The 16,157-nt window shown below is 45.0% G+C and overlaps 1 protein-coding gene across 1 annotated transcript in view; it reads left to right on the top strand.

Annotated features, from left to right (window-relative positions):
- The first annotated feature begins 448 nt into the window (after positions 1-448).
- Positions 449-16,157, top strand: part of PRKCI (protein kinase C iota) — a 238,358-nt gene continuing 222,649 nt past the window's right edge. The window contains exon 1 of the mRNA XM_085635235.1: positions 449-980. Coding sequence (XP_085491361.1) covers positions 901-980 — 80 coding nt within the window. The 5' untranslated portion in view covers positions 449-900. The remainder of the gene's footprint in view (positions 981-16,157) is intronic.

The following is a 16,157-nucleotide window of genomic DNA, read 5'->3' on the forward strand; positions in this document are numbered from 1 at the left end:
CTCCCTTCTTTAATCTCAAGCCTGTCTGTCTTAAAACTTTTTTTAAATCATGTGCATCTCTCATATCTCCTCCAATGATCACACTTAAGTCACTAATGTACCACAAATAAATTAATGCGTGGAGTGGTTTCCTTTAGCATGCAAGAATTTTTCCAATAACCAATGGGCTGACCACTGATTTAGGGCTCCCGGGTCGCATGCTACTCGCTGTAAAGTGTTTTAATGCCTCCTCTGGGTAGTAAGCGCTTTAGAAATACAATTTCCTTTAAGTTCAGTGCCTTTTCTCTTATCTGCACAATCAGTAAAATCACTGTCCACACTGCATAGATAATATATTATAAGTCATAATTTCTGTATTAGCTCAGTAGCCTCCTATTTGAACCAGGCACACGTACTTTTCTTGTTAAGAATGACAAAATATGCAGAGGTTGGTGCGCAGGCGCAACTCACCTCTGCAATGTACTGTGCCAAAGAGGAATGTTGTGGGACGTACGTGGGCTGATACCACAATAACTCGCTGTGTGGGGTGTTAGAACGCACTATGTATCCCCCCCCTTTATCTTTCCAGCACCGTGACTGAAACCCACCTGGTTACGCTACCCTTCTGTGCTGCTACCTCTTTAGGATTCAGAGCCCAACGAAAGCATTTGCTTGTGTTTATCGTTCACTTCCTGCTTCCCCTTCCTAAACGGCAGTTGGTTGGCTCCTGTCCTTTCCCAAGGCAGTCCTCCCTTCTCTCCAGCAGATTGGTTGGTTTGATCCAGGTTCTCCCCTCGCTTCTCGTAGCTGCTTGGTTCGGCCCGCCGGTTCAGTAGGGCTGGCGGCGGCGATACTGCTGCAGGAGGACGTGGGAGCGTTGACTCCCTGGGCGGCCGAGGAAGGTGAGCCGCAGCCCCGGAGATGCCCACACAGCGAGACGGTACCATGGCGCACCCTCGGGAGAACGCGCACCAGATACGAGTGAAAGCCTACTTCAAAGGGTAGGTGGCTTCTACGGACATCGAGAGGGCCGCCAAACAGGTTAAGGGTGGAGGAAAGAACGAGGGCAGAACACTTCAGGAAGGAGCATTTCAGCGCATGAGTTGGATGGGCCTGAGGTTGAAACTTGGCGAATGAAGTGTGAATTAGTTTTAGGACGGGGTACAGCTAGCATGTGATTAGAGAGATGCCGCAGTGCCTTGAAAATCTACTTGTGTGTTGAGGCGCAGTGTTTAAGGTATGTGTTGGTTTATGGGACTTTTTGCTGGTGGAATTTGCTTGGTCCTACGAGATGTCATGTGCATTTCGACTCTTAGGATTGGCCGTAGTTTGTGATTTGCAAATGTGTTGTTGTGGGTTTTGTGTATAGGATCGCATGCTGGCTGTGGTTTCCTGTCTGGGAAGGGGTGAACCCCGACTAGTGGGTCCTTTGTAGGACCGTCATCTGTTTTAAGTCCCCTGGTCTGAGGTATTCTCTCCTCTTCCTCTGGATTGAGTTATAAGGTGTGGGTTTACAGGCCTGGCCTCTGTACAGAGCGCAGTGCTCTGAAATGAAAGTACGGGCCCTTCTCGCACCTATTGTGTTCAGGATTGATAATACTCGCACACCCGGAACTGCTTTTCCTGGTTGGCAGACGGATTAAGACTTTTCTTTCAGTTAGGATTGCATCCAGAACAACCCACTTCTTACGTAATTTACTTCCCTGTCCCTCCAAGACTTAACTTTCAGTAACCTGTCATATGGTATATTATGTCTTGAGGGGCGAAGAGTGGAGGGATTTTGTAGAACGGTACAAAATAGGAACCTCATCGGCTCTTTGCGCCAGGTTTCACTTGTGTATTTTATGCAATTGTGTTGTGACCAATAAATGATAGTGGGCATAAAGTGTTTTTTTTTTCCCCTGCGGAAAGCTAATATTCAGTTGAACTTGGAAAGTTTAACATGTTACTCCCAGGCGTTTTTTGGTTTCTAACTTTAAAGAGCACACCGGATTTTTAATTTGTTTTCTCTTCTAACAATAATGTTTCACGAATAATGCACATTAATACCCGAACTTATTTTTATCCAAACTTGTTTGGATTCAGAAATAATTATTGTGATAGCGAAAGATTATGAGAATGCGATTCATTGTATAAAGTTCTGTAGAACTGTTTGCTTCTAATGCAGTACTCCCCAAACATTTAGAATCACGTCCTGATTTTTAGAAAGAGAAGCTTTCGCGACCCAACTATCTTTCTTGAACGTGCGGCGGGGCGATTTTTTTAATGTAACTAACATTCAGAGTTTGCAATATATTTTGTGTTTTTCTATATAGTATGTGTTTCTAGTCAGTTCTTGCCATGCATTCTATGTCCATCTCTCCTGTCATTCCCTTTAGCGCTTGATAGTGCTATTCTTGCCTGAATTGTTGTAAACTACTGCAAGCAGTGATTTTCTGTTTTCCTGATATCTTTTAGGTGACTTGCTCTACACTGATCATAGCTACTTCTATGATTATTTCCTTCTACTTATTTTAGCAGTTGCTACTGCAGCTGTTGGGGAACTTGGCTGAGTTTCCGGAATTGCTCTTTATGGGGAGTTCGACCTTTCATAGATATTAGCCTGTTGCTTCGAAATTTCTTGCTCTTTTCCAAAATAATTCTTTATGGGTTCTTGCTAGGATAGGTTAGGTTCTTTAGATTAAGACTGGGACCACATTTCTTTATGGACACGCTGTTGCATTGTATGCTCATTCTAACCAGATTTTCTCTATTTCATTACACCTATTTATCTGACTAACCTGAATAAAAAGACAAAAATACAGACTAATCTCTTAATGAGAAATACACTTTTAAAACTTCACCAAACCTTATCATTGACTGAACATTATAGCTATGCAAGTTGATGATTTGATTAAAACATTTATTTGAGTTATGCTCCATTTAAACATGGTGACAAAGATTCATCGACCTGAGGAAAAAATTGGTGTGGAAATTAGAGATTCTCATAGTAAGTTTCAAGGTGGAGCTGTTTATTAAATTTTAATGAGATTTCTGCACTTTCCGTTGTTTTTTGGGAAGTTTTGCATACAGCTTTATTAAGAGAAATGTGTTTATTTGCTTGGCTTCCTCCATGTTCAAATGTAACTCCCCTCTCGTGCTTTAAGGGGTTGAGTGGAGGCCACCTCTTCCTGAATGCCCTTGGGCATGGTGAAGAGCATGTCACTTTTTGCCGAAAGTGTTGTCAGAGTTCAATGACCTTTGAAATGCTTCCTCTTCTGCTGTGAAATCAACTGCTACAGCATATGCCATCACAAAGGTGAGCTGTCACTCATACACCTCCTGTAGGCCCACAAGAACCCCACATTCCAACTGCTGCCTAGAAGTGTGAAAAGTTGATGAGTACATTCGGGCATGGAGTAGCCTTTTGAACAAAGCTGCCATCTTGTTATACGTTCAAGGTACGACAGGATTGAATTTCATTTGCAAAGATATGCTACTTTTCATCTGATTTATATAAGCAATATTTAGCTAATTATGTCAGAAAGCTTAAAGTCTGACCGTTGGTAGAGTTCCCTTTCTTCGTTTTGCCACATCTTTTCAAGTAACAAATAATGAAAACCTGCCTGTGGCTGACGGGTATCTGTATTGACTGGACAATATCTCTTCATCATTTTTTCGTCTACCATGATTGCTTTTCTTCTAAAGTAGAAATAGAGGTTTTAGAAATATTACAAATAAATAATCATATCCAAATGTTGCCCTAGGAGGTTTTGAATAAATTCGCACATGAAAATCTATCTAGAGATGGAGATGAAAGTTGGAATCGCTACTAGTGGAAGCAGGATGAAACACAAAAAATGTTGGTCAAATAAATGCAGCAGACACAGTAACCAAGAAATCCTTAAAATTCTTGGCAGTCGGGTGGCATATGGATATTTGAAGCAGACATGAGTCAGAAAAAACTGATGCAGATCTTTGCATCAGTAGGTGTCAAAGTAACCAACTACTTTAACCTGATTTGTGGTTAAATGATTTAGTTGCTTCTGAGTTCAGCACTAGGGGAGAGTAAAGGCTTCCACGTGCAGTTTCTTATGTTGGTTTGATTCTGAGTTTTTGCATCCAGTATTGTGGTAAACATTGAGGCATAACTACTGCAAATGTGTTTTGCTCAATTTCGGTGTGTTTTTGCACTCAGTACTTTGTAGCTGGTGATGAAAGGGAGCCACGTGAGTGTCATTAGCAGCCCTTGTAATTACTGGCGGCTGTTAAAATGAGCACATGTTGTTTGTGCCTGTTCTAACACTACTGTCCCTCTCTAAATGGTCTATGAGCTTAATAGCATAGAAGTAAACAAAATGATGGAAACTAATTCATGTTGAGCGACGTCTAGGCAGCAATGGTGACATTTAGTACTGTATTGAGGGTGGTCAGTGGCTATGCATTTACTCTCCAGTAAGGATTGAGTGGGTCAGGTGAAAGGTCCCCTAACAAGGCAAAAAATTATGTCTTTGAAAAATAAGCCAAAAGTGCATGCATAAAGGGGAAAAGTAGTCGAAACACTGTCTCAAAGACTGTGTTTAACTAATAGCAGAAAAATCATGGTAGCTGGTCTGTATCTGCCCCATTGACTTCGTTATTAGTTTGGAAGGCTCGGTAGTCAATAACCTTCTTTGTTGTCCCAAATGTAGCTTAATAAGAATTAACATGATAGCTAGGAAGTACCATAAGGCTATATATATATTTTTTTTGTTGAAGTTTTATAAAGCGCAAACGACCATTTCTGGTAACAGAGCTCTGTACAATGGGAAATGGTGGCGAATGTACATATTGTAAAACATAGAGCACTGTACACTAGAAATGCGCACAGATAATACAAAGAGACACAGGGTGTTATTAAGAATCAAGTCCAAATTGGTAGCTAGGCTTTGAATACAGTGAGCCTGCAGTTGAGGTGAGCAGAAGAACGGCAGGATGAAAACAAAGTAGTGCCGAGGAAAGTATTCAATAATATCATGTTTGCTTCTTTTTTGAAGATTGTTATCGAAAGGTTGTTACTGATCTCAGGAGGAAGAGTTCCTGATTTTAGGGGCAATTCTGGAGGTGATTCGCTTGTATGTTTTTCCTTTTGTTGATTTTTTTTTTTTTTGGGGGGGGTTTCCGCAGAAGGAATCTTGTGTTACAAGAGGATCTAATCCCTCCAGATAGGACAAATTACTCTGCCAAGTAGCGAGAAGTATTGTGGTGGATGGCTCTATGCGTCATGCAGGCAATTTTTTGAAAAATCCTAGCTTCATAAGGTGGCCAGTTCAATGCATGTATGATGGGGTGATATGATCACTCTTTTTAGAGTCTGTGATGAGCCGCGCAACTGCATTTAGGTTAGCCCTCAGGAGTGTAAGTTTTATTTTCGGTAGGCTCACAAGCCTAGTATTTCCATAACCTAGCTTGGAGGTTACAAGTGCTTGAACTGCTATTTTGAGATCTGCAGTGGGCAGGAAGGGTTTGTTTCCTTGATGTGTGAAGTTGGCGATTAGCCCCCCTATTGGAGGTGCTGATTTGGTTCTGCATGGAAAGGTTTTTGTTTGGATTTATTCATAGGGATTTTGCTGAGTCAACGATATGAGGGGTACTGTTGAAGATTATAAGGACTGGGAGCCAGTCCTTGATGTTAGAGATGGAGTTGGGTGGAGAGATTAATAGGAATTTGGTTTAGAGGGCGTTAAGTTTTAGGTGGTTGAGAGTGAGCTAGTGTTGAGTTTTAGTCAAGGTGTTGAGGATGTTGATGTCTTAATGTGTAGTAATTTTCATGTAAAGTTGCATATCATCAGCATGCACATGGTATGAGATGTTAGAGAATTTGGGTCAGGGGCTCCATGTACAGGTTGAACAGGGTAGGGGAAAGCGTAGATCCTTGGGGAGTGCTGATCGTGACTAGAGTTTAGTCAGATAGGGCGTGATTGATCAAGACTCTCTGAGATTTAAAGGCACTGCAATCTTTATATGCTCAACTTTTCGTGGGCCCAACGACGTTTAGCTCCTCAAATGGATTAAATGCGATCTAATTAGTCCCCCCTTCATTCAAGAAACCGTTTAGTAATTGTACTTTAATTCTGGCTTTACTTAAGATGTACTGTGCATGGATCAGTCCCACCTGATTGGACCACATGTCCGGTTTCAGGGCTAGCCTAGATCCACTGGGCAGAGTTATGGGTACAATTTTACAGCCCATCTAGGGGCAAAAAATTGCATTTTAGATTTTCTTGTGTATTTCAATATCTGCACCTTATATTTATGTTTTTTATAAAAAAGGCCCAGGGAATTTTAAAATCCTTTTTTATTATATTTTAGCAATCACACATTTGTGCGGGTTTTAGGCCCCCTATTACGCCTCAATAAGTATTTACTTATGTTGCTCATATATAAACACATTTTGTGGCTTTTATTGTAATTATTTTAAATAATTGCACAATAAAAAAACTTGTCTATCCATCTTTGAGATCTGTTTTGTAGGACTGAGGAAAACCCTTTCTAGACCGTACTAGCGAGTCCCATCCTATGTTCTAAGAGGTTCTTGAGAATCTTGTGTTTGACTGTGTCAAACGTGGCTGATAGGTCTAGTAGGATAAGTAAGCAGCACTCGTTTTGATCGAGAAAGCGTCATTGACAATGTAGACCATGGCTGTTTCAGTATTGTTACCCTGTCTGAAGCCAGATTGACAATTGTCGTGGAATTGGTATTGAGCAATGTGATTGCCGAGTTGCTGGTGAACACATTTTTTTAAGAGCTTGGCTAAAGTTGGGATGCTGGAGAAGGGCAGTAGTTTTTGGGAAGGGAAAGGTCTGAGTCAGGCTTTTTTAAGATAGGAGTGACCTAGCCACTTTTCTAGGCAGTCAGGGATAGACCATGTGAGGCATTGATGAGTCTGGTTCATAAAGGCAGCAGGAGGTGTGTAGTCTCATTGAGGAATTTGGAGGGAAGAGGGTCATTGAAGTGGTTCGAGTAGTTTATGGAAGTTAGTAGCTTTAAGATGTCGGATTCATCGAATGTCTCGAAGATGGACCACGAGGCATTGTTTTGTGGTTTAAGGAGATGACTACCAGGACAGCCGTCCTGTGATCAGGAGTTGCAATGTGGTGGGACTTCAATCTGTAAGAGATTGGCAGCATTCCTGAAATTAGTATCAATTAATTTTGTTTTTGTTCAAAAGGAGGTGAATGTTAAACAATTGTGTAGGGTTTTAATGGCCAAGGAGGGAGGATTCAGTTTCCCACTAGTTAGATTAAACAAGCATTTACAATGCAATGGTCTCGGCAATATAATAGGTAGAGCTATTGGAATTGCTCATTTTTTTTAATCATTATTGTATCCCTAAATAAATGGCGTTGTCATTTCTATTGGCATTAGCTTTTTTTTTGCATATGTGATACCTATTGCATTAGCAGAGAGAGTGAGGTAGTGAGATAGAGACTGAGGTATTGAAATAGAGAGTGAGATAGAGAGTGAGGTAGTGAAAGAGTGAGGTAGTGGGATATTGTGAGGTAGTGATATATAAGCATATAGTGATGTTGTGATGTAGTGATAGAGAGAGAGAGGTAGTGAAAGAGAGAGTGAAAGTGAGTTAGTGAGATAGAAAGAGTGAGATAGAGAGTGATTGAGGTAGTGAGTGAGAGAGAGTGAAGTTGTGAGCTAGAGAGTGAGGTAGTGATGTTTTGAGAGAGAGAAGTTGTGAGATAGTGAGGTAGTGAGATAGAGTGGAGAAGTGAGGTAGAGAGACTGGTAGACAATAATAAACTCAAGGGTTATTTTTAGAGCACGAGTAACAATAGCTCCCGGCCCCGTGCCACTGGGAAAGCATCCTGGAGAGCGTTTTATTCTAAACCAAAACGAACACGATGTACACCCAACACCCGCCCCCGGGGGTGGGAGGCGGGAGAAAATCCCTCTGCACAGCTGGGAGGGAGCGCACACGGGATGCGCTTCCTGGGGCAGCCGATTCTGGGAAGCATGGTTCACAGAAGTCAGCTAGGCAAACGAAGGAGAAAGAAGGTTTTCGGGCATGTCCGCTCCCCGGGGCTCTGGGGGTGACTGCAGGGGAGCGGCGCGGCACGGCCACCCGGCTGCTCTCCGCGCTGGCACACCTCTGGGGCTATTAGGCGCCGCCGCGGGGCCCCGGCACACGTTATCTCAATTAGCCAGGGCTCCCTGGGGGCACGGCGACTTCTCTCTTCCCCAGGGGGGCAAACAGGAAGCTGGCAGGCGACATTTCAAAGGCAGCCAGCGACTCATCTGGTACACTGTGTTCCAGCGTCCTCATTTTCCTCCTACAAAGAGCTGGGTATGCCTTCTTGAAGACCGTATGCGTGTAGCAGCACAGCTTTCTGTGTGCTAACGCTAGGAGAACAGGGCTAGATGCTAGACTATAACCTCACACATCATGCGGTTACAATGTTTTTCAAAAATAAAGAACATAAATGCGGCTGTAGCTCGCATCGCAGCACTCCGTGCGTGCGAGCTGTGAAATGCCCTGCAAGTAAGTGTAACTGGCCAATGATGTCTCCGCTCGCACCGCAGCACTCCGTGTGAATGAAAGGTTACAATAGTTTAAATCCGAAGCGCGTTCTGGACCACAACAGTCTCGGTGATCGAATGCGAAGCTGGCGAGAAAGCCGCCCCTCCTGCCCCGCTGTTGTAACACTTCCTGTTTCGTCCGAAAGCCGATACAGGGGGGTGGCAAGCAGTTGCAGAGGCTTTTCTGGAAGGCGCAAGCCACCTTCGATGCAGCTGGGCTCAGGGCTCCATCGATGGCTGAGGCTGGAGTTGGGAGAGCGGGATAATTTCCGGCATCTCTCCCGCTAGGAAATACTTACTGGAAACGAAGGGTAGGAGCTTCAGGCAACTCTCGAACGGTGTCTTGGCTGATTGACAAGCACCGGTTCATTGGAATCCCGGTTGCTGGAACATGCATGGCTTATCAAACAAATCAAACAAGGAGCGAGGGGCGGTGGTGGTGGGGTGGGCAACACCGTGAAAAGTGGCGCGTGCATATTGAACATATGGTGGATGGAAGCTTCGAAACTCGTCCTAGGGCCCTGCTGATAACATCAGTTACAGAAGGTTCACAAAAACCTCGGAGCGTCTCCAAGACAATGGCTTCATTCCTCTGTCACAAGCAAAGTGCGTGATCCTTACGAAGTTCGTAATTCGAGCCGTTGGGTTCTATCGGATGGCTCGCACAATAGGGAAAACGCACAACGGAGGAAAAACAAGCACAGCGTGAAAACCCGGTGTGCAGGGCAGCGAGGAGGACGCAGGCGGGCAGCGCGCGAGAGCAACAGCAAGAAGATCCTCACAGCCAGAGGATAGATACAAAATGGCGGATGGGAGCTTCCAAACTTTTTCGGATTCGGGGGCGTGTTCCTGCTGTTCTAAAAGGGCGTGGCTAAAAAGTGGAAAGAACAGCAAGGAACACGCCCCCGAATCTGAAAAAGACGGAGCCTATTTGGAGGGACGGCTCTCTCCTCCAATGGCTGGCCTCCGTTTAGGAAGCCAGCCAATGGAGGAGAAGCAAAAAGAGAGGCGGGCTAAATAGCCACTCTAGGAAACATTAAATCTTCCGACTTCCGGTTCTGCCTTCGGCAGACCGGTAGTCCTCGACCTAAAAACATTTAAAAGGGTTTTTTGGGCCAGTTAATGACCATATCAAGCTGTTGACGGACATAGGATTTGGAGCTTCTGATGTGCCTTTCATAGGCGCTCTAATTTTGCCGCATATGTTTGAGGTTCGTCATTGACTTGGTCATTCTCCATGCTATTTCTGGAAGTCTAAGGGAGCAGTATTCCTCATTAAGATTGCAGGTGAACCAAGGGCTCCATTTTTCTAATCAGGACTCTCTTTAATTGTTTTGGGGGCAGTGGATTCTAGGATGTAGGAGAGAGCTAAAATAGTGCTCTGTGAGGTCTTGTGTGTCAGACGTGTCGGTGGAAGGGGACAGGAGGTTGTGGCAACTAGCGGATAGCGTACCTGGATTGATGTTACGGGTAACTCTGACCCAGTGTTTGGATTTGACTGGCTGACCTTTGGTGGATGGTTGCCTTTTTAATTATGGAGAAGGTGATGCAGTGGTGGTCAGCCCAGTCACAGGGTGAAATCGAGTCAGTTTGGATGGTATTCCCCGTGGCTATGATTAAGTCTAAGATGACCCCTTCAAAATGAGTGGGGCTGTTGTTGGCTTGCATCAGATTGAGGTAGGGGAAAGGCCTTGAAACAATTCACTAGCGGATTGTTCGAGTCGTTATAGTGAATGTTGAAACCTCCTAAGAAAATCTGTGTATTGTGTGTACATTGTTTGTAGATAAGATTGCCATAATCTGTTAGTTGAAAATATTATTATTTACAGGGGAGTGGTAAATCGTGTGCAGAGTGCAAGACTAGCTGTCTTTAGTTGAGATGTTGATCATAATGTGTTCTCAGGAGGAAATTGGCAAAGTATCTGTCTGTTTCACAGAAAATTTGGACTGGAATATACAGGCTAGAGCACACCCATGGCTGTCTGCTCAATCCTGTCGGATGATGTCATAGTTGGTTGGAACTAGGATGTCTAGAATAGTGAATGAGGCTTCATATGTGCTTAAATAACCAGTAGATATTTCAACTTTATTAAACCATTTATTTAGATGCAGCTACTTAGGATTATTTCTCAACTTAATTGAATAAAGAGTGGGTTACAAAAAATGGGCCGGCTTATAAGTGAAACTCTGTCCCCCTTTTTAGGTCTCGCATGCCAAGAGCGCATGTGCTGTGACTGCAAGCGGTATTGTTAACAGTAAGTAGTTTAGAGCCTGCTGATTGCTTACCATTCGTTGTCACGATTATTTGCTGCTTTCTAAATGGCCAGCGATTCCTAAGTCACTTCCTGTTAAACAGTTTGTAACAGCGACCAAGTTCTGATTGATTTTACCTTTATTAGTGTCCTTCTGCTGTCCTCTTGCTTCAGGTACTACATTATTTATTCTTCCCCTCCCACCCACCTTACTACTTCGTTCTCCCCCCACTTGTTATGCTGTTTCTTTCCCTCCCACTTCAACCTTTGTCAGTGTTGCTTTATACCTTCCACCCTACCCTCCTGTTTGTGTTGCCTACTGTTGGATCGAGCCCTTCTTGTAGGTTTATCCTCAGACTTTTTGCCTTTTGCCTCCTATATTTCTGACCCTTTTTATGTTGGCTCTAGGACTTTGGGCACTTTACCACTGCTAATCAGTGCTGAAGTTCTTATGCTCCCTGTGTGACTTGTGATTATGAATGATTATACATGATTGCCATATTTGGTTTACTGATAAGTCCCTAGTAAAGTGCACTGTGGGTGCCCGGGGCCTGTAAATCAAATGCTCCTAGTGGGCCTGCAGCACTGATTGTGCCACCCAAATAAATAGCCTTGTAACCATGTCTCAGACCTGCCACTGCAGTGTCTGCCAAAGCAGTATTAAACTGACTGCCATGTCGACCTGGCAAGTGCCCTCACTTTCCAAGACCAAATTGTCTGTTTTATTACATGTAAGGCACCCATAAGGTAGGTCCAAGGTAGGCCCATGGGCAGGGTGCAGTGTATGTAAAAGGTGGGACATGTGCTGGTGTGTTTTACATGTCCTGATTGAGAAATACCGCTAATTTCATTTTTTCACTATTTCAAGGGCTATCTCTCCCATAGGTTATCATTGGAGCTGCCTTGTAACATCTTTCAATTGGGAAGAGCTAGAAATTCGGAGTTTAAGCTCCCGGAGTCCAGGATTTAAAAATACATCTTTTAGTGAAGGCAGTTTTTAAATTGTGTTTGAAAATGCCACTTTTAGAAAGTGGGCACTTTCTTCCCTTACCGTTTTTGTGTCTCTTGCCTGCCTGTGGAAACACCACCTGGTTTAGACTGACAGGGGCTGTTTGTTCATTCACTCTAGACAGTCACACAAAGGACCTGAGGTGTGCCCTGCATATCCTGATGGCCCATCCCCAGACTGACTGATCTTCTTGAGCTAGAGTGGTGGGAGAAGATGCCACTGACACCTGAATAGGGCTGTGCCTGTCCTCCACCCCCCCCCCTGAAGTTTCCGTAGCCAAAGCAGGAGCTTGTGGACTACAAAGACTTTCTTTGAAGTATGCCTACTTTAAAGGACAAAAGAGGGTATAGGTATTAGGCCTGTAACCCCATGTTATTTAGAACACTTCTGGACTGAGGACTGGGTTGCTCCTTTGCTGTGTGTTGCTTTGCTGGGTTGGCCTGCAGTTGATGCTCTGTGCCCACAGGCGCCTGGTGGGTCCTGTACCTAGAGGCGCCTGGTGGGTCCTGTACCTAGAGGCGCCTGGTGGGTCCTGTACCTAGAGGCGACTGGTGGGTCCTGTGTCGACTGGCGAGTGCTGTGTCTACCAGCGAGTGATGGGCTCTGTGCTTATAGGGTAGTTGTGGATCACTTGTGTACCGCCGACTCCAGCTGAGTGTTGGGTCCTCTGTGCATTGACGGGTGCCGGGCCCTCTGTGTCCCGATGTGTGCAGGGACTTCGGTGTACAGATCTGGACGAGTGCTTTGTCCTCTGTGTACGGATGAGTACAGAATCCTCTGTGTCCAGATGTGTGCAGGGACTTCTGTGTACAGACGAGTGCTAGGTCCTGTGTACCTACCGATCAGTACAGAATCCTGTGTGCAGAGGGATGCTGTGTACAGATGTGTGCGGGACCAGAGGTGTAGAAGGGGTGTAGCTCCTTCTCCCAGTACAAATGTCTTCAGCCCCTCTCCTCCGGGCGCACCTGCTGCGGTGCAATGTTTGATTAAATATTGCAGCAGCCTCCCTGCTCCGTACCTGTGTGCTAACTTGCCTGCCTCAGGCAGGTGAGCCTTGCAAGCCCCACCCGTCCCACACTAATCACATCCTAGATCCGAACTCCAGCCAACTCAGTCCTACAAGGAACCCTGCCCTTCCTAAACTGGACCCCACCCAGTGCAAGGGTAACCCCACCAGCCTGCCAGCTCCTACCCACCTGAAACTCAAGCGCTACCATGCCACAAAGAAGCAGCTCACATATTTGTGTTTTCGCGTTGCATTCTGGTAATTGTGGTTCTGTACCTGCAACAGGAGGAAGAGGAAAGAAATTAGCTAGAACCAGAATGAAAAGAAAGTGCCACAAGCGAGTGACTTGCCACCAGGCATGTGAATACTCCCTGAAGTGGTAATGGATAGAGACCTAGTACGACGAATAGTGCCAGCACTTTTCATAGACGTAATAGACACTACCAGCATTGCAATTTAAACCGGGATGCTGTACCTTTGGTATACTTCCACCAAAATGTGCTTCAATGTTATGTGAGAGGAAGAAGCAGGGTTGGAGTGGAATGCAGAGTTGGCCCGGACACCCTAAAAAAACAAGCGCGGACGTGAAAGGAATGTGAGGTATGCAGCTGGCACCCGGTCGCGCTGCTGCTCGCTCCTGAGCTCCCTAGGCCAGGGGGGAGAGAGAAGGCGGGACATGCACCCGCCTTCGGCCAATTGCGTGCTGTCTTTCTTAGAAAGACTCATGCAAAGGCCAATAGCGTGGGAGCAAAAGAAAAAGCACAAGCGTGTGGTCCGAGTTGGAAGTGCTTACTAGAAGCCTCTCAGAGCAGCGCATGCGCGCTGTCTCGGGTGAGGCCTAAAAAGGCGTACCTATGATCCTTAACTATCTCAGATTACATGGGTTCTCCTGGGTAAAAAGTGAGATTTATTGCTTTAGTAATTGCAGTAGTCTCTTCTAGAGTTTACATTAAAAGTAAATTATATCTTGGGTGGCATCTGAAGGTTGTATCTGAGGTTAATGACTGATCTGTTTTGCTAAAAGATGTATTGGTTGTAATTGTTTCACAAACTGTAGAAGTTTTAGTATCCTCAAATTTATCTTGGGTTTTGTTTTTTCCTAAGGAGCTGATTTAACTATTTGGAGCTCTTTGAGGTCTTTGCAGGTATATGATTGAGCCTGTTTTCTGACAGATAATTTTTTCAGGTTTTAAATAGACTGCAGGTTTCACTGTAAATATGTCTGTTTACATTGTTGCCTATATTAGGCGAGTATAAATGCTCAAAGAGTCTTGGTTATTTTTTGTTAACACATGTATTACCTTTTTGATACAGAATAGCAGTGGTCATTCAAACATACTTACTTTTACAATAAGGCAGTATAGCATTCTATTCAGAAGAGGGGAACAATATTTAACCTTAAAGACTGTAGAGCATTGTTGTGAAAGTGTGATGGAGTGACAAACTGTATTTAGTCTTAGATAATATGGGTGGGGGGCATTCCTGTCAGTTTAAAATGTGTTACTTCATCAGGAACAAAAATGGCTGCTGTTTTAGGGATGTGGTTTTCACAGATGTTAAAAAAATGGGTCCCATATTCGGCCGCATTTTCTAAGGTTACTACAGATTGTTGTCTTTAACTTTTCCGTGCTATATAAGTTCTGTAACTTGGTCCACCAAAAACTCAAACGTGGCATACTATCAGTTCTACAGTTGCGCAACAAACCGATTTGCAGCTAGGAGCATCCGTGTGGACCATTTCCCCAAAGTGGTTAGGACTGTCATCTAGCTCCAAGGCATTATGACATTTTTTTGCGCCCTGGATTTCTGTGTGGTAGCCTACTCAGTTCTGGGGTTTTGTGTTTTTTTTTTTTTTTGTTTGTTTGGTGTTTGTTTTTTGCTTCCATTCCACTACGCACTTTATTTAAATCAGTGATTTGTAAGTGAAAGCTTCACCTCGAGTTTGGCTTTTACCCTAATGGTGGTGTTAGTGAGAAAGAATATTACTTCCCAATGCAGCCTGATAAAATAAATCAGGTGACAAGGTTATGCCTGTTGATATCTTTACGGGTCTTTAATATCAATTTCTGGTATGTTTGAATATGATTACATTGCCACAAATGTATGTGTCGTAGTTTTGAGTCTCAATATTCTTTCCATCTATATTTAGAAGTGCCGCTCGCAGCTTGGATAGCGGGATACTGTGGAGTCGCTCTCTTGCCTGATTGAACTACCAGCGCGAAGGGGACGCTGCGCTCAACTGGGAGGCCGTTACAGAGGCTAGAATCGCCGGGACTGCGAGGACCAGGGTGCCTGTTGCCCAGTTTACCTTGCACACCTGCATCCTCTTCCTGGCCCCGCCTCCATCCACTATTTCACCTCTTGCGGCCCCCACTCCGCGGGTGCCGCTCGCAGCTTGGATAGCGGGATACTGTGGAGTCGCTCTCTTGCCTGATTGAACTACCAGCGCGAAGGGGACGCTGCGCTCAACTGGGAGGCCGTTACAGAGGCTAGAATCGCCGGGACTGCGAGGACCAGGGTGCCTGTTGCCCAGTTTACCTTGCACACCTGCATCCTCTTCCTGGCCCTGCCTCCTTTCTTCTGGACCTCCCATTCCCCAACTATATCAAGGGCCTCGGCCACACGCGCGATAGCGGGACGCGCGCGGGACGCGAAGACCGGGCAAAGAGCGGGCCGTTTGAGGCCGTTCGAGGACGGTCGGTCTCGGTCAGCCCCCTCTGCTACTTCACCCTCCCGTGCCTCACGATACCTGCTCTTGGCAGCTCTGAGAAAATGGCCTTGAGGGAGACACGGAGTAAGACCCTGATGGCCGCTGGAAAGCCCCAATGCACTCTGGACAGTTATTTCGCCAAAGCCGGTTCTTTGTTAATCGAGGACATCACTACACTCGAACAACGTATCTCTCAAGAGATAGAATGGGTAAGGAGATCATCGCTGGGCCCCCTAGGCTCTGCAAGGACTCCGACTCAGAGACTTGATGGCAGTCAATCAATGGCGGGGAGAGAGGGACAGATTGAATTGCCTGAAACAACCAGACCACCGCATTCTATTATAGCAGGCACCTCCAACATTGATTGTTCTATACCATCCCAGATAGATTTTAGCTTATTACCCCTCCCCTTATCAAAGCCGCCGCATTCTAATTCCAGTCCCAGCTCTATTGTACATGGTAGGGAGGAAAATAGCTTAGGGGCTGAGCTGATGGACCCTAATAGGGCACGAGCGAGAGAAGGAGCTATCCCTAAGAACAGTAAGAAGCCCCAGACGTCTCGGAGAAAAAATGTAAAAACACCAAATCCTTTCCTCAACCCCAGAGCCAGAAATCTGAGTCAATGAATAAACGTCGAACCCCATTACAAT

Source organism: Triturus cristatus, chromosome 11, assembly GCF_964204655.1.
Source record: "Triturus cristatus chromosome 11, aTriCri1.1, whole genome shotgun sequence".
Taxonomy (NCBI): Eukaryota; Metazoa; Chordata; class Amphibia; order Caudata; family Salamandridae; genus Triturus; species Triturus cristatus.